The sequence below is a fragment of the Leptodactylus fuscus genome, chromosome 1 (genome assembly GCF_031893055.1).
Source record: "Leptodactylus fuscus isolate aLepFus1 chromosome 1, aLepFus1.hap2, whole genome shotgun sequence".
Taxonomy (NCBI): domain Eukaryota; kingdom Metazoa; phylum Chordata; class Amphibia; order Anura; family Leptodactylidae; genus Leptodactylus; species Leptodactylus fuscus.
In genome coordinates this window covers 48784549-48797922 of record NC_134265.1, presented here as the reverse complement: position 1 = coordinate 48797922, position 13374 = coordinate 48784549, and the positions used below count along the sequence as shown (strand labels likewise).

The 13374-nt window shown below is 41.7% G+C and overlaps 1 protein-coding gene across 6 annotated transcripts in view; it reads right to left on the bottom strand.

Moving 5' to 3' along the window:
* The window catches only part of MAST4 (microtubule associated serine/threonine kinase family member 4), a 370078-nt gene that overhangs the window by 16360 nt on the left and 340344 nt on the right, over positions 1-13374 (bottom strand). For all 6 annotated transcript variants that reach the window (XM_075269800.1, XM_075269803.1, XM_075269804.1 and 3 more), the window contains 5 exons: positions 10024-10125; positions 5561-5683; positions 4645-4757; positions 4112-4239; positions 1670-1896 (listed from right to left, as the gene is read on the bottom strand). In XM_075269800.1, the coding sequence (XP_075125901.1) occupies positions 1670-1896; positions 4112-4239; positions 4645-4757; positions 5561-5683; positions 10024-10125 (693 nt within the window). The remainder of the gene's footprint in view (positions 1-1669; positions 1897-4111; positions 4240-4644; positions 4758-5560; positions 5684-10023; positions 10126-13374) is intronic.

Below are 13374 nucleotides of genomic sequence, written 5' to 3'. Positions count from 1 at the left end.
CATCTTCAATACCTTTGTACGTTTGACAGACACAGATACGGAAGTGGCTATTGTATACATACACCGGCTAGACATTTTGTGGGAATAACCAAAATTCAGTCTGCAAATTTACTAGAAATGGTTCACCTAACTCGATACATTTCAAAGGAACCAAATGGCTATCACCCTTGATCTTTGGCCCCTATGAGTGCATATTGATAACTGATACAGAGGATCCTGAAAACCAATATTAGCAAGATGGTGTCTGTGTTGCCGTGAACTAAAACCAGAACATTGTTTCCATTCTGACTGCCAACGAGCCCCATCCTCAAAACTTGACTCCATACTCCAAACTACATATTGGGTAACAGAGCAATGTCCAGCTAATATCACGTATGGGTCCTACAACGGGACCTGTACATGATACCTACTGGGAATAGGTCAGTTGCCACAGAAAACCAGGCACCTAATATGCAGCTGTATCCCTTCATGCTAATGGTCAGAATGGATGGGAGAGTATTCCTGGACAATCCCTTTAAGATGAAACATGGGCATGTGCTATCGTTCTACAAAGACAATGTCAACTCTAGTGACAGCATGATCCTGTAGGTCAGGGGTAGGGAACGTACGGCTCTCCAGCTGTTGCAAAACTACAACTCCCAGCATGCATACTGGCTCTGCTGTTCTTGGAACTCCCATGGAAGTGAATGGCGCATGATGGGAGTTGTAGTTTCACAGCAGCTGGAGAGCCGAAGGTTCCCTACCCCTGCTGTAGGTTATAGATCACCAAGACAAGAACTCATTTTCAATAGGGAATGCCGCATTATGACATACATACATTTTCCTTAAAAAGGATCTAAAAACACAACAAAAACAAAATTGCAGGACTGATTTTAAGATATTATGAATTAAATAATATATCTTAAAATTGGTGTTTTTGATGTATTAGTACAATATAAGTGTACATATAGTGCTAATTTACAGGTATCCCTCTGTGCAGAACAGATTTTGGAAATGGGACAATTGCAAATCTAGTGTATGATGACAAGTCACTATTTTGTCTATAGATGTGTACACCATGTGATGTTAATATTTGCCTACGTGTGTAGTTTTTTAGCTTCCTATAGTATACTCATTACACTAAAATCATCCATGTATTCAGAATATTCATCTGACAGATTTATATAGAGAATGCATGATCTTATCCTACCAACGAATAGCAAAAACGATTAGCCTGTTATTATTATTGTCACCTATAACCTGTGAACGTGAGACAAACGTAAGATAAGACATAGTTCACGTTACTGCAGCACCAGCACAGCTGTTACCATATGTACAATGTGCTGAGCAATGAAGAGACCACAGGGCTCACTTTCAGACAACTGTCAGACCCCTCCGATATAATATGGATGCCCTATCCTAAGGACAGGTAACCAATATTACAATCCCCAAAAAGCACTTTCAAGACCTGTTTGCAGTCAGTGAATGAAAAGTACTAAAAATAAAATAAAACAAATCAGTGTAGGCTATCCCATGTGAGAACTGCCAGCCTTCAATTTCATCTCATACCAGAGAACCAGTCTGAAACCTTTCCACCCATCTAGTCTCACTGATGGCTTATATGTGTGTCCTGCTACTACCATCCCAATATACTTAGTGATCAGTCTATGTATCCTGGTCCTGTACACACCTGACACGGTGGAGCTGCTGATGCTGACCGGTGTGGACAGATCAGGATCTTCCTGGGGAGAATCTTCTGAAACAAGAACAGACTTATCTCCTTCCTCCTGGGATTCCCCTGCACCGGAATCGTCTCGTTCTAGGTCAGATGAGATGGCAAACTTCGGTAGGATGTTGGTATTGTGCCGCGTCTTGAGACTTCCAGTATCAGAAGATGTTGATATGGAGAGCTGCTGCCTGTTTGGGGAAAGAAAACATATCGTCAATCTCTGCCCAGCTCCGTCTCCCTGTTCTTCTATTCATCCATATTCTCTACAAACTATAAGATGACGCTTTGGAGGAAATCATATATGGAAAGTTACAATCTGTTTCCTTTATGTGACATAGCTGGTTTATATTATAGCACAGCAGACAATTTCTGAGACCTTTACTAGTACATATCTTAATGTACATGTTGGCTACCCCAGCAAGAGATTAAGTGGCTGCTACAGAACCTGAAGAGTGGATGCGAGCGTAAGCAGCCACAAAAAAAGGCCGCAGGCATGCGCAGGACCAATGGTAGAGCCGACTGCGCATGCGTAGAAGTTTCAACCCAGAGCCAGAAGAAGACGCAGGGAGAGGCCGTTCCAGACAAAGATAGAGGCGTTGCTAGAGAGTTCTCTCGCAGTATTGAGGACACCCCCAGTGCTGTTTAACCACTGAGGACCGCCCACAGTGCTGCAAGAGAACCGAAGAAACCTGGATTTCTACCAAACGGCAGCGCGGAGAAGCATGTAAAGGTAGGAGAAGAATAGCCTTTCTTAAGGCTATTCCTACGTGTTAGTCAGAAAAAAAAGGATATCCAATGATAGGATCCCTTTAAAGGGTTATTTTCTGGGCTTTGTTTACTGAAGACGTACACTTAGGATAAGTCAGGTGTCGTACCACCTTTAATTGATGACCTATCTGAAGGATAGGTAATCAGTTAATAAGCCTTGAAGACCCCTTTATGGTACGAATACCTATATCATACGGTTCGGGTATCTGTATCATATAATATGTGCATGGTGAAGCCTTCCATGGTTGTGATATGTAACCTATTGTTTCTCACATAGTTTCAGGCTTCTCTGCTTTTATACCAAGCATAGCAGCATCTATGACTCTTGAATAATGGATCCGTGTAACATTCAGAGAGGACAGACCGTAAGAATTTTTTTTCTATTTTTTTTTTCTACTAATTTATTACTCAAAGAAGGAACGAGGTTGTTGACATAGTTTCATATGAGCAAAAAGATGAACTGCCGTCTACTCTTACTTCCACATAAACGGTCGTATTATTTCCTCTTTTATTTGGCTTTTTGACCTACACTTAATTTCTTCACACTCAGATTTTTTCTTCTTTTTTTTTAGGCGTTTTGCAGACAGTGTGCTAGAGCAATAGGAGTGTATAAAACGCAGTATGACACAGGCGATTAAATGCAAGTATCTTGATGGTCACATTAAAATTCTGGTCTTTAGGTGACACCCAACAGGTTACGTTTCATAGGTGTCCTTGAAAATGTAAAACAAATCTATACAGTGTCCTATGAGTGTCCAGCCAGAGGAGTTGTCTTTTTGCCTGTCTATATGCCTAATTGGGGAATCTGATCATCATAAAGAGGACTCCCTCCTTTGTTGGTACAAAATGTCCCTTGGAAATGTGTGTAAGAAAAATCCAAATTCTATCAATATTTGGTGTGACCTTTACCCTTTGGAGGAGGAGTCCTGGAAGTGATGATCCGTCCCCCACAGAGCCCTGATCTTAACTGCACACAATCTGTTTGGGATTACATGAAAAGACAGAAGGATTGGAGCAAGCCTACATCAACAGAAGATCTGGGCTTAGTCCTCCAAGTCTGGAACAACCTCCCTGCCGAGTTCCTTCAAAAACGGTCTGTAAGTAACGGGAAGAATTGATGGAAGGCAAAGGGCAAAGGTCACACCAAATATTAATGGGATTAGATTTCTCTTTTCTCTCTTCACTTCATTTTGTGAAGTGATGAAAATAAACTATTAGCACTTCTATTTTCTGCAGCATTTTTCCTCGCCTGCCTAGAGCTTTTCCACAGTACTGTGTAGGCCAAGCATGCATGTATTCTCAATAGGGAGAGGGGAATAAGCCACTAACAGGCAGCAAGTGCTGGCAGGTTTTTTCCCTTACGAACAAATCGAACATGTCCATCCTTTCTCTGTCAAAGTAGAGACGGATTTGCCCATGACATTAGATGATGGCCACCAAAATTCGCAAATGTGGTCGGCTTTCATGTAATGTTTATGGGTAGATTTCAACCAGACGGGATTCATTTCCAGCCATGCACTCACACGGTTTAGGATATGGTTCCAGGCTGCCCATCAGTCAAACAAGTCACAACCATTGCAATAAGTCTAGCGCCACAGCGGGGTTCACATAGTAATAGCCACATATTCGACTCACATCTCAGAGTATTCGGAGCTCCAGCTGAGAGATTCCACCGGAGGTAAATTCAGGTTCTTTGACTTCTCAGTGGTGTCATCCTTTTCATCCACCTTGCTCTGCATCATCTGGTCAATGCTGCTGAATACCTAAAAGCAGACAGAAAAAGATAAGAAATAATAGTACAAAGTAGGAAGGACAAAGTAATACAGGCAGCATACAGTCTGATGCATATCACAAGTCACACATCTTGTACAGTATATTAACATTTCACCATGGACAAGTCATACTGTATATCTGCTCTACTGAAACAGCAAATATTGAACCCGGCCATGGAAGACACATTAACTTGTTATAGGAGAACATAGCTGTTTTCGTCTAGAAACCGTGCCACTCTTGCCCAATGGTCGTGTCTGGTATTGCACACCTTGAAAAAAGCAACCATGTATTCTCATATAGCCTCTAAGATAATCTTATTTAACTGGCCATGTTCAGGTTCTTAGATTTTGCACATTGTCCCATAAATAGTAACATGGATGTATTAATATACTTACTTTAGAGAACCTATGTGAGCAGGAGGAAAACTGTCTTATTTCCATACTGAAATCCTCATCATTAGTATCATCCTCCTCCTCCGTTTCCATATGATGGTATTTTTCAGACCGGGCTGAAAGTCATAAGATTCAGTCATTATTATAAAAATACAGCTAAGGGGGTGTTCTCACGTAGGAATTTGATGATGGATTTGAGGCGGAATCCACCTCCAAATCCTCCTGAAATCTGCACCCTAGTCATGTCATCATTTCAATGAGGGGCAGTTCCTGATTTTTCCTGCTCGGTCCTTGGGCAGATCTCGGCTGAACTTTGACTGAAATGAATGGGAGGTGGAAAATACACCTTTTCCATTAGCACTGAATTTGATGCAGAATATGTCAAAATCCGCCCAACAAAGACAAAATAGACAAAGTACAGTGGCACTATTCTCCAAATTCTGCTTCAAATTCAGCATCAAAATCTGCACCGATATCTGTCAATCAGCATAATATTCCGACATGTGAATACTCCCTTAATACGTTATAGCTACTAACTGGAGGGGTCGGGGAGGTAGTCACGTTTATGTAAGATACAATATTATTAAAGGGGTTGTCTCATGAAGACAATAAGGACATGAGAGTATCAGAGGGGGTCCCCTATTTTGGATCCTTCTTTACGAGCCAGAATGGAAGGCCATTTTGTGCGAGTTTTTTGCTTTCTTTGTTTTACAAGGGTGGTCATGCCATGGCTGCCATGTCATACTAAGAGGGTAGCTGGGCATGGCTAACACCGGGGTAGAATTGGGATTAGACAGAACATCCAGTGAAACATAGGTACAACTGAGTTTTATAAAAGTGTAGAAATGCATGCTATAATCTACAGGACCACAGGTCATATCCATACATCCATGCGGTCTGGATACCTCATTCTACTTACTGTCAAAATAGCTGGTGTCATCTTCAGATTCAAGCTGAGGAATGAACTCTGCTTTCTGTCTTAGTAAACTGTTCCAGTCTAAGGCACAAAAGAAGGGATGTTGCTTCACCTCATAAGCTCCTCCTGGGAAGGCAACGGGCAGAAAAAGTTGTCAGATTGACATGTTTGGAGACATTTCCTTATCTTTATAGCTCATGTTATGAAGATACGGTATTGCAAGAGCTTTATTCATGAAAAAGCTCAACATAAAACACACAAAAACCTGCATGTGTGAATATACCCACACAATGGCAGAAAACAAACAAAAATAAAACACTAAGGGTACTTGGTCCTTAGAGTGACGCGTCACAATAGGGCCAAAAGGCGCCTGCCACGACTGTCGCAGCTTCCCGCTCTGGAGAAGGCTCAAATGAATGGGCCTAGTCAGGAGGCGGGTGTCGCAAGGCGGACGCTGGGGCTGAATCAGCAGCGGGGTCCGCCTGAAGAAAGGGCAGCTCGGTCTACAAGTAAGCTGGCGGTTTACATAGACCTCCATTGTGAGGGTGCAGATTATGACGTGGATTCATCGCCATAATCCAACCCCTCTTAAGGATGCGGCTCCACGTAGCGGAAACGCAGCTTCTTTTGTTGCAGATGTTGCTGCCTTTTTTTTTTTTTTTTTTGAGCCAAAATCATAAATGGGTTGTACAGAAGGGAGAAGTAGAAGAGCTTTCTATATATTTTGCATTCCTGTTGTACCCACAAAAATTTTGTTTAAAAAAAAAAAAAAAAAAAACGCAGCAAAATCTGCAACAAAAAAAAAAGCTGCGATTCTGCAATGTGGGAGCTCAGCCTAAAACCAGCAGATCCCGACAAATCGGGCACTTTTCAATAGTTTGTAATTACAAATTTTGGATTCTTATTGTTTCTATCGCTCCCATGCGGACTATGCATTACCATGGATGGACACATATTTGCGGTGTAATCTTGCCACCTGAAACCTTGTTTCCATCTGACCTATACTTAGCGCTTGTGTATGCTTGAAGGCTAACCTAAGAGTAGAGAACAGATGGGAGTGGAACTGCAGGATCAGACTACATTCATTGCTTTTAGTCTGTTACCATGGAAATGCAGAAACAAATTTAAAAATATATATATATTTCTATTGAAAAGTTGCCTGATTTCAGTTCAGATGTAATAGAACAATAGAAAGGGTATTTTAGGATATTTCCTAGTATAATTATGGATATAGTGTGTTATTTACGTCCCATATAAACAGGAATGTGAATATGAGCAGCTGACAGCTTGTTACACACAATTATGCAGATATATGAGAGGCAGTCATGCTATCTGGTCACTGCTAATAGGCAGAAAAGAAGGCTTGTAATGTTGGAAAAGCCAAGGAAACATGAATCCGGCACCTGACCTGACCTTCCATATGGTGATACAGACAGCGACTACGACAATGACCGGCCATTAAGGAGAAGGACTATAAGGACAAACACACAATAATGCCGGACAACTTTACTTTGCACAAACGCAATAACCTGTCAGGGGTTTTATAGATTTACTTTAAGGATCCAATAATTTGGAGATCTTCTTGCAGGGTCGACTGACCCCTTCCTTTACCTTACACTATATACACAGTCCAGTCACATTAATGAGACCACCGCCTACTTTTGACCTCAACGTTAAATAACCAATGGCAGAAGGCACGTGTCAGCCGCCATCTGGGTGCACTCATCATTGTGGAAGGCGCGATGGATCTACACAAGTATGCATCTATCCTTGCGGACCATGTTCAGCCCTACATGTGAAGTGTTTTTCCTCAGGATGATGGCATCTACCAGCAGGACAATGCGAGGTGTCATAAAGCTCGCAGTGTGCGTGCGTGATTCGAGGAGCACCAGGATGAGTTTACCGTACTCCCTTGGCCAGCAAATTCCCCGGACTTGAACCGAATCGAGAATCTGTGGGACCACCTCGATTGGGTTGTTCGCATCATGGATGCTCAACCGCGTAACCTAGCACAGCTGGCCGGGGCAGTGGAGTTGGCATGGCTCATCATCTCAGTGACATCATCACAACATCCCCTCTCTTCCTGCACGTCTCACAGCGGTCCGCTCTGCCAAAGGCGGTTATTCTGGATTTTGACAGGTGGTCATATTAATATAAGTGGACTGTGTATTTTCATGGAAGTAGTGTGTCCAGGGGCATAACATTTTGGTAGGAAGCACCAATGGCATGTCCTGTTCTATAGGTCAAATACAAATTAGAAGAAAAAAAAACTAAAACCCTTTTGAACCTAAATACTGGCGAAAGTATCAAAAATTCTAAATTCTAAAGCATCCTCCCATTCCGTAGATTTGTTTTGCCGTTCCTCTGTTATTTCTCCTAGAGATTTGTGAATACATTGACACCTGGGTGTTACCAGTACTCGCACACTCTGTCACTGTTCAGAGCTGCCAGTGTCAGACTTTGTAGGAACAAAACCCTTTGAGGGAAAAAATGGAACCCAGCGGCTAGTTTATTCGGAAATATTTCAGAGGAATATTGTGAAGTCTTACCAAAATACATTGGGTCAATTGTGAATGTAAATGCCCCATGTGTCCCATAAAAGAAGTAAAACAACATTTTTTTTTTTTTTTTTGGGGGGGGGGGGATTATAGTACGAAGAATTCAGTTTTGGACATGAAGGTTGGAAAATACCCATCCATCATGAAGGGGTTAACTGAATAATCTCTTCACATTTTGCAAAGGCTGGTATGACAGTATAACTCCGATGAAGTTGCAGCTGAGGGCCATGACATTAGCGTCTGGGCAGTACATATAAATAGACTTGTGTACTGTTTATCAGCAGAGTAATGGCTGTAATCCCCTGCTTAGATCTGACATTATTAATGCTAAAACTGAAATGCCAATCAATATCTGGGCACTATCCTCTCTCATCCGCTTTCTAACACACGCAGAGTCAGAACATTAAAAAGAGACTCCTGTCTGAGAAACTTCTCTTCACAACAAATCGCGCCTGACATGGGAGGAAGGATCCTCGTGTCAACCGGCATCGGCTCACTATATAGGATTTTGCTAACATACAACCATGAAATAGACCTTGTTACTTATGCCAACCCACGGGCCAGATTTCACCAAGATATGTCTAGTAAATACTTGTATCCCCAAAAAACAATGTTAGCACTCCTTTTCTTAAAGGCCTGTGACAAAGGTCGACACAGGCCAGTTTTAAGGTACATGAACATAGCTGAGCAGTGAATGAATGGCACAGTCATAACATCCATATCACGGCCCCATTCACTTCTCTCAGTGAGCCCGGGCTGCAAAACAGACAGAAATAGAAGCTGTCCTGAGTTTTGCCCTAGGCTCACCACCCCATACATAGGCCCCGGATAATAAACGGTTATGTGTATGGGCCCACTGAAATGCATGGGTCTGTGTGCTAGGTGTGAAAAACATGTCCATATAGTCGTGTACATGAAGCCTTATTCTCAGTCTCTGTCCCATGTAAATATGGTGTTGATCCTCTGCAAAAAGGGTGAAAAAAAATCATCATTTGCTGGAGGAAATTGCCTCCACTTCATCTGCAGGTTGGATACAATCTTTAATCTGTGCTATCCCACCTGGTAACATCCAAATAATACAACTGGGTATTACCATTTGGCGTACAGCATTACAATCATCTAGTAGGCCTTGGAAGCTGACTAGGATGTAGGCCAAAACAGACACATATCAGTAGGGTGTTTCAGGGTGTTTACCCTTCATCAGGTCTCTCACCTGGCCAAGCCAAACTCTTTTTTTCTCTAGAGGAGCATTGTATTTCCCATAAAATAAGCCTTCATGGTGCTATAAAGGAACAACAACCCTCTCCCCGATCCCCCCAGCCAAACCAGAATTCTGCTCTGCAGTGATGACAAGCAATTGCTCCCAAAATGTCTGCAGATGGTGTCCACTTATATCATAGTGACGTTATAGGAGCCGTTCACCATTTCCAGAGTCAGGTTTTGTTCAAATTCTGCTATTTTTGAAGCTGGAAGCAGGAGTGGATTGAATAAAAGATGAGTATCAGCCCTAGATCCTAGGTTTTGGATTAAAAAAAATAGTACCAAAAAACTGAATAAAATTGTAATGTGTTCAACCAGGTTAAAGGGTCAGACGCTGACTTGCTGTATTACTATGTTCCAACAGGAGGTGCTAGAGCTTTCTTTTTTTATTTGTACAAGCTAGCGAGTTGCAAATAATCTTCTATATCTTCTCACTCACGTAGCAGTGTCATACATGACTGCCTCCAAAACAGGAAGAGAAACAAGACCATCTAATGTGAATAACTGCACAAGTCTATAGGGAGAGCTCAGCTTTCTGCATTACAGTTATGAGGGTACAAGATGCAAATGAATATGGCAATGAATCTGTTCTTTGGAGCATGCAATGTAGGAAGTAAGAAAAATACAAGACATAAGAAAACACCTTACCTGTCCCAAGTCTTTCCAGGGGATTTTGCCTGAGTAGTAACGTAATGAGGTCCTGAGCGTCGGACGGAGGAGCTTCCTCTTTTTCAGGCCATATTATTTCATCTGTAAGAAATAAAAGGAAAGGTTATAGAATTACTACTGTATGTAGAAGTAACAAAATCTAAAGGAAATATAATGTACAGCCTGGAATTATCACACAATGGTCAGGAAACCCAAGGTATCTGGCATGGACGGCGAATGTAGTTCTGAATTGGCCAGAGGTTCCAAAATTTCTTTGAAGTACAAAGTAAGAAAGCTTTGGGTTAAAGGGGTTATCCCGATGCCATATGGATGTCCTAGAGGTCGGGGGTAGGTTACTAGTCGAAGCAGAGACTCACTAACAAATAGAAGCATCTACGAGCCACAATTTTGTGCCTTCTTCCAGTTTATCTCTGATAGGAGGCACATTATACCTGGAATGATCTAGATTATCAATATATACTTAGGCAGTACCGATAACTTTCCGTTATTTGTAATTCACTGGTCCTGATAAATAAGAACAAACTAAAGCTTGACTTTCCTCATAAACCCATAGTACTTCCTGCAGATGTGCTCGCCGCGACGCTGAGAACAATACTGTATTTAATGACTGCTTGGAGCGGTATAATTATTAGCGCGCACAGGCAGACAACTGGTATATGTGAATAAAGAGAACCGCTTCATTCCAAAACATCCTTTTTATTACACACACAGGCTAGTTCATGATCCATATAATTAAAACCCACTGATAGTTATTTCTAATTAGCGCAAGTAGTAAAATGTACTTTACAGCTGTATACAGACATACAGCAAATGTAACAAGATGTGGAAAACCAATCTAGAGAAAATTACCTGACGTCAAAGGCAAATACCCTGGCCCACCGGAACAAATGACTCCGAGGGTCCTTTTAGCCATAGAAAACATGTGCATGTTCACTTATAGCGGCATCAAACTTGGTTGTCACTATTGACAAACTATCAATAGGGTCAAATATATTATTTATGACCTGGTTCAAGTGCCAATTCCCATTGTTATGGTCTTCTGCTCCGCCTTTGCAGACTATTACTGGTCCACTGGAGGACCACATGGAGCCCAACTCAGACCTGGCTGTCCTGTCCTCTCTTTGTGTGGTTTTGATCCATGACTGTTGATATATAATATCTGCCTTTGCAATATACCCATTACATAATACTATTACATGAGCAGCATATTCTTGCAATAACTTAAATGACTTTTCTATTTGTGGGCAGATCCTTGTGTTTGCAGAATCCCACCACATAGAAGCATAGTCTGGATGTTTTAGATGCCATTGTGCCTCATCCCAAGTCCCTTCCCCAGGGTTTTCACTTCTCGGCAGCTCTTGTACCCCCATTTTATTTGACTATCCAGAGTATACAAAGTTTAAAATAGTCTGTAATACAAATGTCACACACATCACCTGGGTGGCTCTATATGTTTTTTCCTTCCTTTTTTCTAACTTATTTCGTTTAGATCTCTCCTACATTTCAGGAATTTATCATACAGATGTGCCCATTGGTACTTTTCTGCAAAGGAGTTGAACACTGTAGATAAACGTTTCTTTGGTGGATCTATATATTAATATGTTGCCACTTGCCAAATAGGGCTCTATCCCCCTGTGACTTATTGCGGTTTATAAATGTCCCATCCCTGTCTCTGGTAGACAGCAATCCCACCCATAAGATGTCGGTGACCGGAGGACCTCGTGACCGTATAGGTCACCCAGCCTCCTCCAACGCCCCCGTATCCCTTTCAGGAGCTCAGTTGGTACTATGGAGGGGTCAGTTATGCAATAGCCATATGGTCCTCCAGCTTCTGTCATGTTATGGACACAAGCACTGCCTCTAGACGATGGGTTTGTCAGACCTGAGTATAGATAAACTATAATGAAAAGGGTCACATAGGGATCGAGTTTATCAATCGTGGTTTTTTTTCCCCCCAAAGCTACTCAGTCATTTAGAGACATGCTGAAAAAATAAAAAGGTCAGGAGTATCATATCTGTAAATAGTAGGCCTATACATAGAGATTAGGTGTATAGGCATAGGTATACAGTCAATCTTGGCCTGTCTTTCTCCTTTAAGACCCCAAAGCCGTAGAAGGAGCTACCTTATGCTAGGTTCACACTAAGGTTCGATTTTCCATTCTTCGGGTCCTCTTGCAGGACTTTTCTCTCTGCATTTGTCCAGCGGGTTCGGGGATGAATTCCCTGAATGGAGTTCGAACACTGGTGTGAATCCAGTCTTACTAGTGCATACGCTCTTATACGCACAGTTCACACAGAAACTGTTTTGTACATTTGCACTAATCTCGCGTGATCTAATCTTCATATTCAAGTCTGCTAAGCCAGTATGTAGTTTCTATAGAGGGTGCAGAGCTATTGAGCCACCAGATACCTCTGCCTTCCCTTAGAAACAACAGTAGCCTATATTGTAAAACAGCAAACTGTCCAATCTCAGTATTGTACAAAGCACAAGATGGTCGGCTGCAATAAATGTGACATTCTCCGAAAGAAAAGAGGGAGAAAGCGAAGAAAAGTTACGGGAGATGAGAAAGAAAATCGGAGAAAGAGACTAAATATCTTGAAAAATGTCAACCTGCTCCCCGTTGCCTCGTAATACCTAATTATTTGCATTACGTCTTTTATACCAGAAAATCTGAATATTATGCTAAATACCTTCCGCTCATCAGCATAATTTCAGTGCGGGGGCGGCAATCACAGTTTGCAAAGGGCAGAAGTTCTATAAGGCAAAACAGTTAGCGTGCCAACTTGGAGGCTACATCTAAGATTGGGTTAAACCGCATGCGGAGAGTAAGCTACTGTATGAATATGCATCCCTGCTGCAAGGCATTTTGCGCCAGGACAGTGCGTTGCTGCCTGCTTTAATTAAAACAGGTTGTCTCCCCAAGCGCCCGGTGCCTCCGATTATAACCCCTTATACCATATCATTTACACACCAGTTATAGTTATATCCACAAAGTGAATTTCTACAAAATATGCATAAAAGACACATATACAGTATATCCATAGATGCCCATATTTCCATATTATTGCAAATGCTTCTGCAGTATATTACGCATATTAAAATGTCATTAAGATCATAGTGCTGGCATAACCTTAGCCTTTTAATGCATCAGGGAAATTTGTGGAAACAGCAGGTAGGGAAATAAGGGATTTTGTTTAATTATCATTTAGTTTTGCCACAAGCTGTGTAATGGTACTCGGGGTCAGCCCGCAGGTTCACACCGGAAAGGTTATTGAATATTAAATGAAAGAAGAACAGCTGTTATATAAATAACATTACCTTGTAATAAC